Source organism: Cynocephalus volans, chromosome 3, assembly GCF_027409185.1.
Source record: "Cynocephalus volans isolate mCynVol1 chromosome 3, mCynVol1.pri, whole genome shotgun sequence".
In the NCBI taxonomy this organism is placed as follows: Eukaryota; Metazoa; Chordata; class Mammalia; order Dermoptera; family Cynocephalidae; genus Cynocephalus; species Cynocephalus volans.
This window is the reverse complement of record NC_084462.1, coordinates 182,798,748-182,819,483: the sequence shown is the minus strand read 5'-3', so window position 1 is coordinate 182,819,483 and position 20,736 is coordinate 182,798,748. Positions and strand designations below refer to the sequence as shown.

Sequence of the window (20,736 nt, the reverse complement as noted above, 5' to 3'; positions counted from 1 at the left end):
CTTTCACTAATTTTTTTAAAAACAGCTTTAGTGACATACAATTCACATATTATAAAATAGGCCCACCCTTTTTTTTTTTTTTAAAGATGACCAGTAAGGGGATCTTAACCCTTGACTTGGTGTTGTCAGCACCACGCTCTCCCAAGTGAGCTAACCGGCCATCCCTATATAGGATCCGAACCCGTGGCCTTGGTGTTATTAGCACCGCACTCTCCCAGGTGAGCCACGGGCCGGACCTTAAAATTGGCCCCTTTAAAGTACACAATCCAGTGTGTTCACAGAGCCGTGCAATCATTACCAATAATTCCAGAACATTTTTATCACCCCAAAAGGAAACCCCCTACCCATGAGCAGTCACTTCATTCTCCTCTTCCTCAGCCTCTGGTAGCCACTAATCTGTCTCCGTGGATTTGCCTATTCTGGACATTTCAAATACATGGAATCATGTTATTTGGTCTTTGTGACTGGTTTCTTTCACTTAGCATGTTTTCAAGGTTTATCCATTGAAATTAATACAGGTTGTAGCCTGTATTAATACTGAATTTCTATGGCAGAAGATATTAAATTGTATGGACATAACACATTTTGTTTGTCCCTTCATCATGTGAGAACATTTGGGTTGTTTCCACTTTTTGGCTATTATGAATAATGTTGCTATGAGCATTCACGTACAGATTTTTGTGTGGACATGTTTTCGATTCTCTTGAGTAGATATCTAGGAGTGGGACTGCTGGGTCATATTGTAACTCTATGCTTAACCTTTTGAGGAACTGCCAGACTGTTCTCCAAAGTGGCTGCATCATTTTACATTCCTACCAGCTGTGTAAGAGAGTTCGACTATCTCCACATCCTTGTCAACACCTGTCACTGCCCAATTTTTTTATTATAGCCATCCTAGTGGGTATGAAGTGGTAATTCACTGAGATTCTTTCATTGATTTTTTGCCAAATTCTTATATTACTAGCCAACGCATGGTTGCAATGGACGAACCAGTATAGTTCAGACACAAATCTTATTTGATATTAAGGAGTAGGATAAAGGTGAAAAAAAGAAGACCTACATTGGGCCTTCACTTATTTGTAAATGACATGAGTGACTTCACGTGTGCAGTCTTTTGACCCCCTCTCAGCCGCCTAAGAGTGGGCCTTGGGCCTGGAGCATTTACTCTTTATCTCAAATAAAGGGTCCTCCCAGCCTCGTGGGGCTTCTCGCCTTGAGTAAGAAAACCTTTCCCTGTCTCAGACCAGTGTGTCCTCCTTTGTCCTGCTTAAGTGTGTGTGTCACATGGCACTGGCCAACAGGTCCTCCTGCTGCAGCACAGGAGGGGTGCCTGCAGGCCCACTGCCCTGCAACGGCTGCTGGGAGGGACTGGCTGGCTATGGGGACCTGTGTCCACCACTGAAGCTGATCTTGCTCTGTCCCTTCTCTATGAGAGGAAAGCACGGTCCAGCCACTGCCTGACTGTCCATTTTCCATGGTGACTCCAAAGCTAAGATGCACTGGGCAGGAGACTTGGAGCCTCAGACTTCTACAAGCAACAGATGCCACTTGCTGGACACAATTGTATAGCTTTGAATACTGGAAAAATATTTTCTCCAGCTCAACTTTTGAGCTATTCACAATGTAATGGCAACAGAAAAGACAAGACACACTGTTTTCTTTTTTAAGGAGATAAAACAATGAGGCCTTTATTAGTGCACACTCATCCTTGCGCAGGGGCCATGCTAATCTTCTCTGTATTGTTCCAATTTTAGTATATGTGCTGTCGAAGTGAGCACAAGACACACCTTTTAATCTAACCTGCATTAACATTTTCTCCTTTACTAGAAATCGTTCAGACAATTTTATTAGATAACTCAATAAAACAGCAACTCAAGCACTGATTTGGAGCATTTGCCAATGTCCACAGTTCAAATACTCCTAAAAGCAGCATGATGTCACTGAGGAGGAGTTGGAAGAGGTATGCAGTTCTTCCACTCCATGGTACTTCCGCCATACAGGTCCAACAGGTGTACACAGCCTCAAAAGCAGAGAGGTATGTGTAAAATGTAGTAAAACAAACAGGGAGTGATGTTTTCGGTATTACTTTTGTTTTTAACAGAATTTATTTAAGTATACAGTTTAATTTTACTAATGGCTGCTTATCAGCAAAATTCCTGAAAATGTAATGCGCAGCTCTGATGAACTAGCATGGGGGTGGAGGCATCCTCGCAGGTATTCGAGAACCCCCTCTGGACCCGACCATGGATGGCATCCCCACGGGTTTCGTTCTAAAATGTGCATCACATTTCTTTCCGAACCACCTTAGCCAGGTTCCTAGAGAGGTTTTCTGGATATAGGGTGGTCAAAAAGAAGCAGTTTCAATTTTTATATTTTTGTACTCTTTAGAGAGTTCAGACTCACACCATTAGTTTAAGCGCCTAAAAATGTTTTTAATTTCCTAGAAGATATTTATGAGGAAATAGATGAAACTTAATAGAACATTTAAAATTTAAAAAGTAATAAAGTTTTAACCATATTTCCTATTCCTAAGTCTTCTAGCAGCAAGTAAATATAAGTGTGTGTGTATCAGAAAAACAATGAGAAAAAAATTTTTTTGGCGGCTGGCCGGTATGGGGATCCGAACGCTTGACCTTGGTGTTATAAGGCTGTGCTCTAACCAACTGAGCTAACTGGCCAACCCAGGGAAAATTTTTTCAAATATCTAAAAAAAAAAAGAAAACTTACCTAAAAAAAAAAAAGGAAAAGTTATCTAAAACTCACTGAATACAGTTTTTGTGCTAAGAACTCTAGCCTCGTTTTCTGAGCAATGAACATTAGTAGGCTCTGTTGCTTTTGACACTACTTTTTACCACCTTCAGACTCTCCTGGAGGATAAAACTTCTGGAATTAAAACTATCTACCCATCTCGAGTTAGCTTGTTTCACGAGTGTGCTGTGAATATTTTCATGTAGACAAACTTCTCTTACGGCTGCAGAAGATGCAGAGAAGCCTACAGAGGCTGAAAGTCAAAGAGAGTCAGATGCTCTCTCGCAAAAAACCACCTTCTCCTCGGCTTAAGGAGTAAACTTAACCCTGTCCCAAGCGACCCTGACTCTGCATACACAGGACAGCTGTCCCGGAGACTGTGGGCATGTGAGGTGACCGCTCTACTGCTCCCCACTACGATTCTGCAGCCGGCCCCTCAACACTGCTCCCCTTGCCTACCATGCCCTCACATCCACCAGTCCTCAGGCTGCAGCCAAAGCAACCTCTCCAAAACCCCCGATGGATCATGGATCGATTGATCGATCGAGCGTGCGACTCCTCCCCTCACAACCGTTGGGGACTTCTCGCGACCCTCAGGGGAAAGTAAGTCTGGAGTGTGCACTAGAGCTAGTGGCCAGGCCTGCCCAGGCCCCAGCCCCCCTTTCTCATCCACCCACTGGAACTTCTTTCCCTAACAGGACAGCATGCTCTCTCCCTCCTCAATTCCTTCACAGACCTCAGGTTCAATGTGGCCCCCTCCAGACCCTGCCTGAGTCCCAGGTGAGTTGTGGCCCCTCGCAGCACTTGCCACTGGCCCACGCGGTTTCTCCTGCTGCCCTGTGGGCCTGGGGGCGCTGCCTGGGTCTGCTCCTCCTGCGGAGGGAGCAAGCACTTACGCGACTCGACGCTGTTCTTCCAGTTCAGAAAACCCTGCCCCCGACCTTCTCTATGCTTATGCACAGAAATCAACTTTGTCTTCAACAAGCTTAACTTATACTTTTAATTTATACTAATTTATACTTAGATGTGGCGACACCTAAGTTTAACTAGCGTCAAAAGTTCTAAAGTTATGAGCGAGCCAAAAGTCACCATCAAGCATGTTTTTTTTATTTTTTTATATTTTAAAAGATGACCGGTAAGGGGATCTTAACCCATGACTCAGTGTTGTCAGCACCACGCCAGTGAGCTAACCGGCCATCCCTATATGGGATCCGAACCTATGGCCTTGGTGTTATCAGCACCACTCTCTCCTGAGCGAGCCATGGGCTGGTCCCTCAAGCATGTTCTTTACATTTGAGTACTTGGGGATCCTTAACTGCTAGATGAGTTTTTCTAGGTTTTCCCGCGACTCTTGAAGGCTGTATAATCAGAGAAAGAGAACCATTCTGGGTGTTCTGGAGTAAAATCTCAACACAGTGGAGAAATAGGGAGCTGAGGGTCTCAGCAGCCCTCCTAAGGCACTGGTGCCAGGAAACAGGTCAGTGCTGGCCCAACCAGCTGCTGGAGGGACCACAGGGAAGCCTAGACACAGCTGTTACCTGTGTGGCCACTGCTGCTGCGGGTGGCCACAGCTGGGGCATCCAGGCCACTGAACAAAACTCACACAGTTCCAGCACACACTGGCTCCTCCACCCTCCTGCTAGCTCAGTACGACTATTTCAATCCTACGTTCCTTTCTTCTTGCAGATGCAAACACCTTTAGAGCTGACCACTTTCACTTGCGCCTAGCACTTCTGGAAAGTCCATCTCAGTGTTACTGGGAAGCAAAATTGGGCCAAAAGAGGCAGAGCCAAAGTGGAAAGTTCCAAATGAAGGGCCAGCAGGTGCACGCAGAAGGGACTGAACTCATCCTTCTTTGCCGGAAGGTGATAGGGCCCTGATGGCAGAAAGGCAACCTTGATCTGCTACTGAGACCTCAAACTATAGTACTCATTGTCAGAGTTAAAATACACTAGTTTGATACTAGACCGATTTAAGAGTCCTTTTTAGAAAGCAAAGGCAGGATTGGAATACATAGATCTTTAACATTGTATCCCAGTCTTGTCAAAGAACAAAATTACAGCAAATTTAGTTGAAGATCTCTATTGGCTTTATTGCAATTCTAGAATCAAACAAAGTGTCATTCTACAAAACAGAATAAGTGTTCCAATGAGCCAAGCAGAAGAGGCTGGTTTTATAGACAGAAGAGGCTGAAGAAAGCAGAAACAAAGAACAAAAAGAGGACTGTTCATCTCAAAGTTACTTTCCTTGTAAGGTGGGGACAGGAGGACAGTGAAGATTTAAACTGGCCTGAGAAATGGGCTGTTATCTTTCTCCTGACTTCTCAGAAGGTCAGACCACAGCCTAAATGACCTGGAACTTAGCAGGGGTGACTCCATTTTGATTTTTAGTCTGGTCTTTTGGGATCTAGTGAAGGGACTTAGTCCAAAATAATGACCTCCTATAATTTTTATTTAGAAGTCTAAAAACAATTTACAGTCACCAAATTTTCCATTAAAAAATAAAAAATAAAGTCTTACATTTCTGCAAATATTTCTGTACTTCTCCCTCAAAGCCTTTGCATCTGTGATATTTATAGAAACTGTGATATTCTTAGAAACTGAAGGTGAGTCCCACAAAAGGACCCAGTGAAAGAAGGAAGAGCCAGGGTCCGCCCCCTGGACTGTCACCCTGAGATGGAGGCTCCTTCCCTCCTCTGAGCAGACTGAGGTGGCTGCAGATCTACAGCAGGTTTCGTCTGGACGAACCACACATTCCACGCTCTAGCAGCTTCCCGAACTGCACCCTCTTTTCTTCTGACAGGCTCCCCATCAGGAAATGTTAAAGGAGACATCCTAACAATTAATCTTTTTCCAGCTGCCTATGCATAACAAAGTAAGCTCAAAGAGGCCTCTTCGTTACTTTTTCATATTTATCCAATTATTGCTTATATAAACTGCTTTAATAGATAAGCTTTGTGTACCAACTTTTTCAATCATTCTCCATTTCCATTCCAATTTGAGAGCTGTCATCTTCAACTGTGACAGCTAGCTCCTCTGCTCTACCCTATAAACAAATACTTCAGTCTTTGTTCACCAAGGAGTTGGTACTTAAAATGGAGGAGAGGCTTGAAAGAGGAAAAAGTCATTTTGTAAAAGGAAGAATCCCTTTGTAGCGTGAGTAATTATCATAATTGATGGTTCTTACAGGATAAGCACGTAATGCATGGTTTCCTTGCACTCGGACTGGCAGGGAGGTGCAGGACCAGAAGGCCCCTTGTCTGCCCCACCACAGACTTGGGGGAGGCGTGCCAGAACCCAACATTTCATCAAGAAGCAGGCTGACAGTTCTGCCCCTTCACAGGCCTGGCTCTCCATCCCTCCTGCGCTGCAGCGGCTCCTGAGCTCTCCTCCAAGGAGCACTCCCACCCTCGATTCTGTCCTTCCAGAAGCCAGGAGTGGGAGCGGGAGACATTGAGACATTTCCCCAGCACCCTCCTCCTGGAAGTGTCCCCCCACCCCGCCCCCCACAACACAAAACCACCATGGGGAAACCAATAGGGAATGCTGATAAGAGAAAATGCTGGCAAGTTTCGGTGTTCCTGCTGGGTGCTTCCTGGTCTACAGTTCCTGACTCCCTCCAATATGGGAACTCCAGCCTTTACCTTATTGAGGGTTAGGGTCCCCGGCCCCCTGTTCTATACAGATGCTAGACAAATCAGCAAACCAAATCCAGCAATACACAAAAAGGATAATCCATCAGGAGTGCAAAGTTAGTTTGGCACTAGAAAATCAATTATAGGAGCCTCCTGATTTCAGGAACGCCAACTGCACGGGAGAGCCACGCAGGCCAGAGGAACACCTTTGTCCTCCACCGGAGTGCCCCCAACAGGAGCCCACCCTCACTGATTACACTGCTAATGATTTTTATTATCTTAAGGCCCTAGTCAACAGTGTCTTTCCCACCACTACCACACGCGAGGTCTTGTTCACGAGCCCTCATGGTTGTCTGAAGATCATTATCTGTGAGCCAGTCCCAATCCCCACTCCTCTCAAAAGTTTCAGGTGGCCCATCTACAGCTACAAATTTAATAACTTCACTATAAATTCTCTTGAGTTCAGTGGACCTGGCACCAGCATTCAAGGCGTTGGTACATTCTGTATTTCTTCATTAAGCATCAGCCTGTTTTTTCCCGTGGGGACCATTCTAGACACTGGAGGTACATGTGTTAAAGCTCCTGCCTGTGTAGCCATCTCTGTGTGTATGAAAGGAACCACACATATCTACTTCTGAATCCCTGGCACCTGTTAAATAAAAACTATAGGAAGCCATTGTTTTGGACTAAGTAGTAGTAGGCCCCAAAAGACCAGACTAAAAATCAAAATGGAGTCACTCTTGCCAAGTTTCATATCACTAACCCCAAACTAAGTTGTGATCTGACCTTCCAAGAAATGGAGAGAGAGATAACAGCCAATTTCCCAAACAGAACAGTCTAAATCTTTAGTAGGCATGAGAATGAAGTTCCCACTGCTTTAATCCTTACACAGAAAGGATAGCCTGAAGTAACCTGGGGTTAAATAATCAGTTATTTTTCTATTGTTCTGTCCCCCTGTCCCCGCCTTACAAGTAACTCTGAATGACCAATCCGTTTTTTGTTCTTTGTTTCTGTTTCTTCAGACTTTTCTGTCTATAAAACCAACCTCCTCTGCTTGGCTTCCTGGAACACTCACTCTATTTTGTGGAATGATGTGTTGTCCAATTCTAGAAATGCAATAAAGCCAATTTATTTGTTGTAATTTTGTCCTTAGACACACCTTGAAGAACCTGTGCAGGGAATACCAGCCACCACTAGACAAATGTTTCCACTGATTTTTTTTTTCTTTTTTCTTTATTCATTTCCATTGATGTTTTAGGCAAAACATATTATGGGACGTGGCTTTCAAAAATGCATGACAGGGGCTGGCCCGTGGCTCACTCAGGAGAGTGTGGTACTGATAACAGCAAGGCCATGGGTTCGGATCCCATATGGGGATGGCCGGTTAGCTCTATGGGTGGGCGTGGTGTTGACAACACCAAGTCAAGGGTTAAGATCCCCTCACTGGTCATCTTTAAAAAAAATAAAAATAATAAAAAAAAATAATAATAAAAATTAAAAAATGCATGACAGAGGCCGGCCCGTGGCTCACTCGGTAGAGTGAGGTGCTGATAACACCAAGGCCACGGGTTCAGATCCTATATAGGGATGGCCGGTTTGCTCACTGGCTGAGCGTGGTGCTGACAACACCAAGCCAAGGGTTGAGATCCCCTTACCGGCCATCTTTAAAAAAAAAAAAAAAAAATGCATGACAGGCTTTATCAGATATCTTGCTTAAATCAACATGCTACACATCACGCTTACCTACCACTTTAGTACCTCTGTAGTGGGTTAGAAATCTTGATTCTCCTTTGATCTTAGAATAGGATTTTTAGGTAATGCATGAATGAGCCAAGAGACTCTTGAGTAAGGGGACAAAAGAGTCCACAGATAAGTTTGGCAAAAGCCATCTAATCAATTCTAATCACTGTTTAGGGGATGGGATTGTGTACTTTGACTGTTTTAGGTTGCTGGTTTGATTCTGGCTTGAATGACTATTGACTATTTAACCTACTGATTGTTCTTGAAATATGTTAAGGAAATTGCTATAGGAAGTATGTGGAAAAGAAAATGTTTACTAAGGACAAGCTGTTTGTTGGTAAATTAACCTAGCTTTTTACAAATTACATTCTGGAATGTCACATTGTTAATTTACTGCTGTTACAAGTTTTACACTGCCTGTTTTTATGTCCTTCTTTGATGGTTGAATCAACTGATTTTTCTTGTGAAACTTTCTTGTCTTGTCAATAAAAAGAAAGGCTGATTTTGAATCGGGGCTGCTCCCCTGATGGGTGGCAGTCCCTCCAGGCCTCATTGATGGTACTCTGAGTGAATTCTTTCTCTTTTTTCCATCTCAGTTACACAGAGGAAAGTGTAACATACCTCTAACCTTTAACCAAAAAGATGAGGTTAAAATGACCTGTTCTTACGAAAATTCAGGCCCAAATGACTGGCAGCTTCTACCAGTCACAGAGGAATTCAAACATTGGTAAACAATCCCCGAAATAGAAAAAGGAGGTACATGTTACAGCTCATTTTCTGAGGCTAAAAGTGACTTCGATATCAAAATCTAGGGGATGGTACCAGAATGGAAAATTAAAGGCCAGTCTCACTGATGAATTACAGATGCTAGACAAATCAGCAAACCAAATTCAGCAATACACAAAAAGGAAAACCCATCAGGACCAAGCTGGGTTTACACCAGGTGTGCAAAATTGGTTAAACATCAGAAAATCACTCAATCCTAATGGAAGAGCACACGACCAATGAAGTACTCTCCCCTCATCCCCCTCAGTGCCCAAAGTTAAATCTCAATGTGGTCGAGGTCTAAAGGACACATGACCATGGCCCGCCAGCCACTGGAGTGCATTGACACAAGGAGAGTCACGAGCAGAGATAAAGAAAAGCAGAGGATGTCTCTCTCCACAAAGCCCATTTCAGAGTGACAGAAGAAGCATCTGCTCTATGATAATATTGGGGGGCCTGATCACACCTCTCAGCATTGGACAGATCATCTAGGCAACAAATCAACAGAATAACCATTACTCTTTCAAAAGGAGAGAAGAAATCTAGGGCAATTAGAGGGGGGAGGAGGGAGGGAGAGGGGGATGGGGAGAGATTGCACTGGGGCATAAAGTACAAGTACAATTTGTAACAATGTATATACTAGTAATATTGATTAGGTCAACATATCTCAATGTTGAACCCCCAAAATATGTATAATCAATTTTGATTCAATAAATAAAATAAGTTTAAATAAATAAAGAAAGAAAGAAAGAAAGAAAGAACCAAAAGAGTATCAGGGCTAGCCAGTCAGCTCGGTCCATCAGAGCACATTGTTATAACACCTGGGTCAAGGGACTGGATCACCATACCAGCCAGCCACCAAAAAATAAAAATAAATAAATAGATAAAAGAATATCAATTAATCACAATGTGTGGACCTTATTTGGACCCTGATACAAATTGTAAAAGAAAACATCTATGATGTTTCTAAGACAACTGAGGAAATCTGAACACTAACTGGACATTTGCTGAAATTAAGTAATCATTATAATGATTTTTTTTTTTTTTTGTCTTTTTCGTGACCGGCACTCAGCCAGTGAGTGCACCGGCCATTCCTATATAGGATCCAAACCCGCGGCGGGAACATCGCCGCGCTCCCAGCGCTGCACTCTCCCGAGTGCGCCACGGGCTTGGCCCATTATAATGTTTTTTAATGTGTGAAAATGGAATTGTGTTTATGTTTTAAAAAAGCCCATATCTTTTAACAAAAGAAAATTAATAAAACAATGTAATTCTCCCCATTAACAGAGAAAAGGGAAAATCATGTAATCATTTCACTGCTTGAACAAAAAGCACTTGACAACATAGAACACTGGACTGGGAGTGGGAAAACTCAGGTTTTAGTCCTGACCCTGCTGTGTAACACCAGGCAGATCACTTTACTTCTCTGAGCCCCTATTTCCTCACCTATAAAATAACAGCGTTAAACTACATGCTTTCTAAAGTCCTGCCACCCAGCTTTCATTTTTTTCCAACTATGTACTGAAAGGCTTTTAAATGTTAGAATACCCATGTCGATTTTTTGTTGTTGTTGTCTTTTTCGTAACCGGCACTCAGCCAGTGAGTGCACTGGCCAATCCTATATAGGATCCGAACCGGCGGCGGGAGTGTTGCCACGCTCCCAGCGCCGCACTCTCCCGAGTGCGCCACGGGCTCAGCCCTATCCATGTCAATTTTAAAATTCTATGACCCATTCTCACTAGTTTCTCATTTCTCTTGTGTTTCACCTCCTCTCGTAGGATGCCTATTCTAAACCTACACTTTGGGGATTGAAAGTCATTCTAAATGTAAGCAAAATACAAGACCAGTAATTTAATTATTTGTTATTTGTAAATATTACCTCTCCATGGTGAGGTGCTGTTTCTTTGTTCTTTTTCTTCCAAAAACTACTAGAAGAACAATTTTAATTTATTACCCTCTGCATATAAGAACTATAATATGTACTTTTTAATACACAAGCCTTGTGAACTTGGAAAAGTTATTCAGTCTTACTGTGCCTGGGGATGACGGGATGATAAAACCACGTATTTCACAGAATTGTGAGGATTAAACAAGTTGAAATATTTTAACTTAGAACAGTGCATGCAAGCGCTCAATAAATGTTAACTATTACTATACATGTTAATAACTTTCAGGACTACAAGCAGTTAATCCATATCACGGAACCAGAGCAGAATTCTCAAAAATTGGATGGAAAATTCCATAGTCCTTGAGTCCCAGGCCTTTGGTTAATATGTAATACACCAGCTAGTGATTGTAATTGAAATAAAAGGATAAAAGAAAGTAGTTACATGCAAATGTGGGAAAGTTTCACCAGGAGTAAAGTAATAATAACTAGAGATCAGTGTCAGAGTGATAAGACTTTGCTGTTCCCCTTTTTAGGGGCTACAGATAACATCACTGATGTAAGTCTCTGAGTTGTTTTCCAGAAACCAAAACCTCCCCCAAAGGAGACTCATGACTACCTGCAGACCATCAGAATATAGTCCCAAGACTGAATGAAAGATTCTACAAATAACTTGTGATTGCACACTGGCATCCGATTAGCACTGTCCACGAGCTGATCATGCACCAAGTCCCTTACTCATGATTACACCCCATATACACCTTTGTCATCAAGCAGTCAAGGAGCTCGGGTTTTTAGCCTGAGCTATCCATCCTCCTTGCTTAGCATTTTGCAATAATAAAATGCCTACCTTTCCATCACTGCAATCCTGGTGTCAGTGTATTGGATTTACTGTGCGTGGGTGAGCGAATCCTGACTTGGTTTGGTTTGGTAACAAGTGGGTGAGCGAATCCTGGCTTGGTTTGGTTCGGTAACAAGTGGTTCTCAAACTTGTATGTTATTAGACTCATCCTTAGGAATGCTGATGCCCAGGCTACACTCCAGACCAATCACATCAGAATCACCAGGGATGGGCCCCAGTACTTTTTAGTGTTCCACAGCAATTGCAATGTGCAGACAAGCTTGCGAAAACAATGACACAAACTGCAAAGATAAGCAGGCATGAAATGGCTAGAAAATAATTTAAGAGCTGAGTTTTAAGTCAGGTTTGGAAAGAAGAGTGGTGCCTAACCCTTCAATTCTATAATATTTTTCTAATTAAAAACTTGTAAGCGATCAGAGATGTGAATAAATTGTGTAGGTACTGAAAGCAGGTTTCCTTAACTCAAGTGGAGGACAAAAAATTAATGAAAAATATGTACAGTAAGCTGGACACACAGGATTAAAATGTAATATCTATTTAGATAATGAAAACAAAAGGTTAACAACCTGTTACTTTTAAAAAGACCTGATATTTACATTCAGAGTCTGAAAGACAACAATCTCCCTGTGCTGCAGAAATTTAATTACCTGGAGAACTGGAGTGCACTTAGGAGGAACACAAAGGTGACACCAAGTACAGAGGAAACACAAATTGCCCTAAGATAAAAACTATTTTATATTCCACCCAGTATCTAGCATAATGGGGCATTCAGATCCTTAAAAAAAAAAAAAAAAACCACACACAACACAGGTTGCAGTGCTCGAGTCTGACTCATGGGCCAGCTGCTCCACTGACCAGCGTCATCACAATCATCACTTTCAACAGGTACAGGCAGTCCCACAGGTGTGCAGCACGGGCCTACCGGTCATGGACTATGAAAGACAGAAGTCTCATCTTGGGGATCAGACCCACGGTAAGACTTATTTCACTTTAACAAAAAGCCCACCTGACAATGGAGAAATCCATGTTTGGGTGCTGTTCTTTTTTTCCAGGGCTAGTTCACAAACTAAGCTAGGGAAAATCCGCATCCTGCGGAAAGTTCTTGGTTGATTTCCAGTTTGCCCTCCCAGAGCATTTTCAGACACCTGCTGCATTTTTCTACCCCAAAACTGAGATGCTGGATGGGTTCTATGTTCTAGGCTATTTTCTAAGTCAATGCTGTGGCCAATGAAAAGGGAACTGAGTGAGAGGTCTTGGGTCTGGGTGACAAGTTGCCCTGGTAATTCCTTGTCTAAACTGTAAACTATGGGGCCAGCCTGTGGCTCACTCGGGAGAGTGCGGTGCTGATAACACCAAGGCCACGGGTTCGGATCCTATATAGGGATGGCCGGTTCGCTCACTGGCTGAGCGTGGTGCTGACAACACCAAGTCAAGGGTTAAGATCCCCTTACCGGTCATCTTTTAAAAAAAATAATAAATAAATAAACTGCAAACTAGACAGAACTACAGAGCCACATTTATAAATGTGCTAATAACCACATCCCACCAAAAATGAAAATTCACAGGCGGGCACATTTTGCAATTCTTAATTACCTTTTTTACCCCCAATCCTTCTTTATTGTTTAAGCCAAGCTTTCCAGCCTCTTTCATTAGTCCGTTAGTAAGTAAAGTGTTAGTATTTATGTGCTTTGTTTAAATATTTTACCTGCAGCCAATTCCACACCGTTAGTCAACATTTTCATCTGACAGATGGAATCAAGGCCTAGGCCTCCCTTAAACAAAACATCCATCCCCAGAGAAGTGCAGTGTATGAAAACGGCTCGCCCTTCCTTCTTGCTAGACATTGCTGGTGGAGCTCTGCACACAGGCGCACAAGTTTACAAACAGGAGCAATTCTGCAACGTGAAGTCCTAGAAAAGCACGACGACAGTTTGCCACCGCAGGAAGAAAAGCACCAATAATCTGAACGAAGCCAAAACACAAAAGTCGAAAAAATACACGCTGCCCACATCAAGAGCCCTTTAGATATAAAACACAGCAATCTTCGAGAATCAAGGTTCGTACAAACTCGCTAGTTCTGTCAGCATTCTCAGTCCCACCAGACCACGCAGGGGCCTTGGGGGCCGGTCGGGGAAGACGTGGGGCGCGCCCCGCCCCGGGCCACCTGGGCAGGGCCTCTGGCGGGCGTGCGGGGCCGAGGAGTGTCTCTGAGGGGGCGGCCCGGATCAGTCTCCGCTCGGCCCCTCCAGGCCCAACCTCCCCGGGCACCCCGGGCACCCCGCTCACCCGGTTCGGCGCCGCATCCCTGCGCTCGGCACCGCGCTCCGGGGCGAGCCGACGGCCGCGGCCAGCAAGCGCGCGGCAGAGGGGAGGGGACAGGGCCCTCCTTCCGGGCCGCAGGGCCGCCATGGTCCGCGCCCACCCGGCCCCCGCGGTGCACGGCAGATCGCGACAACGCGAGGGGTTGCCTTACGGCAGGGTCGCGAAACCCGAGGGCGGGGTGCGGCGTGGCCGACCGTGCGTGCTCCCTGCGGGGAGACGGGCTGCGGGGACGACGGGACGGCGCTGGCGGACCCCGGCGCCCCATTCTCGGCCGCGGCCCTTCGAGGCTGCGGGGCATCGCGGCTGGCGGCGGGCGGGTCGCGGGTCGAGGTGAGGCGCCGACGCGGAGCAGGCTTTCCCGGGCCTTGGGGGCCGTCGGCCCTGGGGGCGGGCGCGGCCTCCCTCAGCGCGGGGCTCCCCGCGGGACCACCCCTGGCCCGCGCCGCGCGCCTGTCGGCCCGGCCGGGCCCCACTCCCCCGCGCGCCCATTGTGAGGTCAGGGTGGGCGGCGCGTCGTGGGAGCCGGGCCGAGACGCCCGGAGCGGCCGCCGCCGCGGGCCCCTTCACCGGCCGCCCCGTCCAGACCTAGCCGGGAGGGGTGAGAGGGATGCAGCGGGGGTCCCGGCTCCGGCGCCGCACCTCGTGAAGGGCTGATCTTCCATCTCGCCATCTCAGCCACGGGAAGCCAGGACCGCGACAGCTCAGTCCCCTCCTGGGTAAAGCGCCGCTCTGAGGGAGGGCCTGCACCTCCTGGGCCTGCGGCGGGCTTTCCTGGCCCGGACGCCCCCGAGGGACTGGCCTCGGCTGTCCGTGCACCTTGGGCGGGCGTGTGAAGAAGCCCAAGGCCGGGCAGTGCGTTAAGCCGCTCCGGACGCCTCGTGGGAGGCGCGGGGATGAATTGTCCGCAGCCGTCACGCGGGCTGCGCGGCGGGAGGCGGGGGAGGTGCTGGCCCTCCGCGGGGTCGCAGGCGCGCCGCCTGTCCCGTGGGGCTCTGTGCCTCCGCAGGGACACGCCTGTCACGAAGATGGGCGGGGGTGCGGCAGAGCTGCGCGCACAGGGACGCGGAGCAGCGTCCGGGACCCGCTGCCACTTGCTTCTGTGGCTAGGTTCCTTTTGCTCAGAGGTCCTCTTTCTGGAAGCCAGGCATAGCTGTTGGGGGGGGGGGGCTCTTAGTGTTTGGAAGAGCGACTGTTTTATATTCCACGAAGGTGCCCTGCCCTTCCCAAAATACAGCTTCCAGTGTTAAGACCTGAAGTATTTGTGACTTTTCCGACCTGATCAACTTCTGATGAACCTCTTATGGAGGCATATGCTGTTCTTTCTTAGGGTTGAAGAAACTTGAAATTTCACGGGCCCAGAGCTCCAGCTCATGCTGGACACTGCAGTAACTACTGTCCTTATGGTCACTGCCATGTCTAGGTTATTTTCAGGAGAGGGAGTTGATACATCAGCCTTCTTTCTGTACTCGAGTATGACTGTCTTTTGGATTGTGATAATGACAAGGACCCTTTTTTGGTGGGGGGACAGCTGGCTGGTATGGGGAGCCGAACACATGACCTTAGTGTAGTGAGGCTGCGCGCTAACTAATTGAGCTAACTGGCCAGCCTCTGAAAAGCCCTTTTTAAAGTACAGGATATATATATATATATATATATATATTTTTTTTTTTTTTTAAGATGACTGGTAAGGGGATCTTAACCCTTGACTTTTTTTTTTTTTTTTTTTTAAAGATGACGGGTAAGGGGATCTCAACCCTTGGCTTGGTGTTGTCAGCACCACGCTCAGCCAGTGAGCAAACCCGCCATCCCTATATAGGATCCGAACCTGTGGCCTTGGTGTTATCAGCACCGCACTCTCCCAAGTGAGCCACGGGCCAGCCCTAAAGTACGGGATATCTTTTTAAAGTAAGAATTTTAGAACTAGTATATGATTAGGATTCTGCAGACTTTGTGCTGTAATACATTTATCATTCTTGTTGCCTTTTAGTGCTTGTGAAACTGAACACAACAAAAGTATGGATATGGGAAACGAACATCCTTCTATCACCAGGCTTCGTGAAATCCAAAAGGAAGTAAAAAGTATAGAACAGCAGGTAATCGGCTTCAGTGGTCTGTCAGATGACAAGAATTACAAGAAACTGGAGAGGATTCTAACAAAGCAACTCTTTGAAATAGACTCTGTAGATACTGAAGGAAAAGGAGATATTCAGCAGGCCAGGAAGAGGGCAGCACAAGAGACAGAGCGTCTTCTCAAAGAGCTGGAGCAGAATGCAAACCACCCACACCGGATTGAAATACAGAACATTTTTAAGGAAGCCCAGTCCCTTGTGAAAGAGAAGATTGTGCCATTTTATAGTGGAGGCAACTGTGTAACAGATGAATTTGAAGAAGGCATCCAGGATATCATCCTGAGGCTGACACATGTTAAAACTGGAGGGAAGATCTCCTTGCGGAAAGCGAGGTATCACACTTTAACCAAAATCTGTGCAGTGCAAGAGATCATAGAAGACTGCATGAAGAAGCAGCCTTCCCTGCCGCTCTCCGAGGACGTGCACCCTTCCGTGGCCAAAATCAACTCTGTGATGTGTGACGTGAACAAGGCCAGAGGCACTCTGATTGCACTACTGATGGGAGTGAACAGCGATGAGACTTGCAGGCACTTGTCTTGTGTGCTCTCAGGCTTGATTGCCGATCTGGATGCTTTAGATGTGTGCGGGCGTACAGAAATCAGAAATTATCGAAGGGAGGTAGTAGAAGATATCAACAAGTTATTGAAATATTTGGATTTAGAAGAGGAAGCAGACACGACTTACGCGTTTGACCTGGGACAGAATCATTCCATTTTAAAAATAGAAAAGGTCCTCAAGAGAATGAGAGAAATAAAAAATGAACTTCTCCAAGCGCAAAATCCTCCTGAATTGTACCTGAGCTCCAAAACAGAATTGCAGGGTTTGATTGGACAGTTGGATGAGGTAAGTCTTGAAAAAAATCCCTGCATCCGGGAAGCCAGGAGGAGAGCAGTGATTGAAGTGCAAACCCTGATAACTTATATTGACTTGAAGGAAGCCCTTGAGAAAAGAAAGTTGTTTGCTTGTGAGGAGCACCCATCACATAAAGCAGTCTGGGATGTCCTTGGAAACTTGTCAGAGATTCAAGGAGAAGTTCTTTCATTTGGTGGAAATCGAACTGATAAGAACTACATCCGGCTGGAAGAGTTGCTCACCAAGCAGTTGCTGGCGCTGGATGCGGTTGATCCGCAGGGAGAAGAGAAGTGTAAGGCTGCCAGGAAACAGGCAGTGAAGCTTGCCCAAAATATTCTCAGCTATCTCGACTTGAAATCCGATGAATGGGAGTACTAAAGTTCCAGAGCTCTCACGTTTGATACTGCTTGTTTTGCACTTTATATATACTTCTATGTGTTTATAGAGAGCTTTCAGTTCATTGAGCCTAATGTGATTTATACATGCATATTTCAATCTCAGTATTTATGATTTAAGCAAATTATATTCCAGTATGTTTGCTGCTTTTGATGTTGCAAAACAAATATCATTACAGCACATTTACTTTTCCATTTGGATCATCTGTATGATGTGGTGTGGTTTGTTTGGTTTGTCCTTTTTGGTATTTGGTTTTATATTTTTAATCAGAAATTAAATAGAAGCAGCTTTTGTAATTAAATTTTAAATTGGTTGTGCAAGCATTAAAATGCAGATATTTCAGAAACTAGAAATAGACGTAACCTTACGTAATGCTAGAAAAATTATGAGAAAGGGGAACCTTTTGGGTTAAAAAGGAGTAAGGTCCAAGCACAGAATACAATGATGTGCTTTATTATGCTAGATAAAGCAGAAGAATTTTTTTTCACTTCTAAAGCCTAACTGGTCCACCCAGTTTAACGGGGTGGAGTTCTTTTGTTTGTTTGTTCGGATGGTCTGTTCTTTCGTAAACATTTTTTGTTTGAGAAACAGTGTCTGTATTTTCCCCCCATGCTCTGCATTTTAGAGGGGGGAATCTTTTTTATGTGTGCAACATAAGAAAATTATGAAAACGAATAGCCAAAAAACCTTTGAGACTGCATTGAAGAAGGGATAAAACACCAGCTATTAAATACCCTCAAGTTGTTCTTGTTTGTAAAATTTGGACTTACAGTTTTTCTTAGTAATTAGTAAGGATGACAACATTTAAATGAAATTAATGGACCTTAAAAAAAGAAAAATGGCAATACCTATACCTGTAGTTGGAAAATGGACACTGGAGATTAGTTACCAATGTCAGGTTACACTAAAACTGTGGGGCATGCAATGGTTTTCTTCTTTTGTTCAAAGCTGTACAATGGACAGACTTGTTAAACATACTCGATGCTGTTTTACAACATGTGAGAGCAAAAACTGTTGGTAATCCTGAGGAAGGAACCAGGTCGTCATAGCTTGTCAGAGGAAGGTAGCTCTCAGCTACTAGCATCTTAAATTTCACCTGCTCTGAGACTAATTAGTGAAACCTGCCCTCAATTAAAGGTTTGCTCTGGATACCTGCTGAACTCCTTAGTTCATGTTAATTAAAGTCTCATGCATGCAGTTTTTTTCTTCTGCTAATGGTATATATATTTCTGTAAATACTTTCTGAGGATCCAATTTGAGGATTGCCTATTAATGTAAACAAGAGTTTCCCAAAATTCTGAAGGGCCTTGATGACATGTTGGTCCCGGTAGTATAACAGACTGTTTTTTCTGTAGTTACATTTCACAAAATAATCCTATTAGAGTACATCTTTTGAAGTCTGTGGTAATCTGCTATTTCAGAGATAATAATTTTGTAACGTTGTGCAGGGAAATTGTCACTTTAAACAACTAAAAGTATGATTGATAAAGGAAAAGCCTTAAATACCTGAAAGGTGATAAAAGCATAGCCCTAAACAAATCCTCACTTTGTCTCTCAATGTTGCCCAATCATTGAAAGCCCTTGATATAACTTTCCTACTAGAAATGTTCTAGAAACATTGGATATGGGGTCAGAGGGCAGCTGGGGCCTTTGGGCAGTAGGAGGTCCAGCTCCTGGCAACTGTGGGCCCTCAGTGCAGGTCACTGGAATTCTTATTTCGGCCACAGTAGTTTCAGGATTGCTTTTCTGTATAGTAATTTTAGAGTGCTCTTAAAATCTTGAAGAAGGGTTTTTAAATTAGAGCCCTATTTTAATTATACCACTGGTAAATCACTGCAGACATCTACCAGTTTCTAGTACTTAATTTTTAATTTCATTTTTGAAAGTTAAATGTCAGCATTTCCTTTAAAAGTATCCATTATTCTTTGAAAGCAGATTTCCCCATCGTTCTTTTCAGTGTTTTCTAGAACTTCTGTGGCACCATCTCAGGCTGCTGAGCATTGAGCATCGTGTGCTAGTACAGGATACTGAGCTCTTCGAGTCATTTGGAACTTTTCACGTGGTTATTGAAATGATCAAATTGGTCTTGTGTGACTGTTAAGCATGACTCTGTTTCCTATTTTCAATCTATTCTAGTTCCCTATACTGGATTATTCTACTCCCATAAGGAGCCCTAGTGACACCAAATTTAGCTTTCCTTGTTCCCTTGCTGGGAGCTGATTGTGTTAATATGGGCTGCTGCATGTAATTGTTTAAGCTGGATTCATCATATTGTGTATTGTATTTTTATGATTTTATGTGAAGAGAACCTGTACTGCAAGTAAAACCTACTCCCAAAAAGTGTGTGGCCTTGGGTCTGCATTAAACTGTGTAATCCATGTTCATGCAAAACATGGGTGGGAATGTTTGCCTTCTTTACCTTGCATTCAGTCAGCATTATTTTCAGATCCTTTTTTATCCAGGTAGGTTAAAGTCAATCAACCTATTATGAAGTAGTTATTAAAATAAATGTAGTGAATATGTCTACTAAGTACATGCTTTTTCTTTTTTGCTAAAATACCTATATATTTGGTATAATTTAGTATGTTTGAGCAGTTTAGTATTTCTCATTTGTTTTACTCTGCCAATTTTTATCTTTTTTTTTTTTATCCTGTACATGCAGGGTTTTTTTGGAGCAAAGCTTTTCAGCTTTTAAGTGGTCAGATATTTTTGTCTAAAGAATAACTGGAGAGGGCCGAGCCCGTGGCGCACTCGGGAGAGTGCAGCGCTGGGAGCGCAGCGACGCTCCCGCCACGGGTTCGGATCCTACATAGGACTGGCCGGTGCACTCACTGGCTGAGTGCCAGTCACGGAAAAGACAAAAAAAAAAAAGAATAACTGGAGAAATAGTTGCCATTGATTTTGATGTATAGTACAGGTGTCTTTTTCCAGTGTGTTGGTTCCTGACTGTATGACTATTCTAGTAGTATGTCTTAAATAATTCAGTATTATTTCGAGATAAACTCATTAGTATACTCTTAGTCATTCGTGAAATGAAACACATCTCTTAGCTTCTTTCTGCAGTGGAAAGGGGAGGTGAGTCTGAGGTGCGCGTTCTGTTTTAGTTGGCTCTGTGTTCTTGTGCATCATCACCTTTATGTACTTGTGACTTGGGTGACGAATCCTTTAGGACCAGAGGTGACTCCTCGGTGGGTGAGCACAGGCCAGGGCCCATGCACAGGTGCCCAGGTGTTAAGAGATCTAAACAACCCAGGAAGAGGTGGGGGTATGGCCACATGCTCTGCTCCCTCGGGGATGCTTGTGGTCTCACACCCTCTCCTATTTGTAGAAAGAAGAAACAACTCTGCGACATGGTTCCAGAAGTCTCAGGGAAGAGTTCTGAGTTAAAGTGTGTGTTGAGACC

General features: G+C 44.4%; 2 protein-coding genes and 1 non-coding gene across 5 annotated transcripts in view; 1 reads left to right on the top strand and 2 right to left on the bottom strand.

The window, feature by feature from the left end:
* The window catches only part of LOC134372353 (cytochrome c oxidase assembly factor 8), a 36,843-nt gene extending 22,765 nt beyond the window's left edge, over window positions 1-14,078 (bottom strand). For all 3 annotated transcript variants that reach the window (XR_010022906.1, XM_063089846.1, XM_063089845.1), the window contains exon 1: window positions 13,921-14,078. Coding sequence is in view for 2 of the 3 variants with exons in the window: in XM_063089846.1 (XP_062945916.1) it covers window positions 13,921-14,043 (123 nt within the window). In the remaining variant the exon portion in view is untranslated. The remainder of the gene's footprint in view (window positions 1-13,920) is intronic.
* Window positions 1,672-1,778, bottom strand: LOC134374173 (U6 spliceosomal RNA). Its single transcript, XR_010023048.1, has one exon. It is a non-coding gene; the product is annotated as a U6 spliceosomal RNA (small nuclear RNA).
* Window positions 14,079-14,131: 53 nt separating the features above from the next.
* On the top strand, window positions 14,132-19,821 carry BAG5 (BAG cochaperone 5). Its single transcript, XM_063089844.1, has 2 exons — window positions 14,132-14,286; window positions 15,944-19,821. Exon 2 carries the CDS (start codon window positions 15,972-15,974, stop codon window positions 17,313-17,315), a length of 1,344 nt encoding a protein of 447 aa, XP_062945914.1. The 5' UTR covers window positions 14,132-14,286; window positions 15,944-15,971; the 3' UTR covers window positions 17,316-19,821.
* The last annotated feature ends 915 nt before the right edge of the window (window positions 19,822-20,736 follow it).

Bases quoted from the DNA above. Each gene is read 5' to 3' on its own strand.
- BAG5 (XM_063089844.1), top strand. From the start codon at position 15,972: ATGGATATGGGAAACGAACATCCTTCTATCACCAGGCTTCGTGAAATC.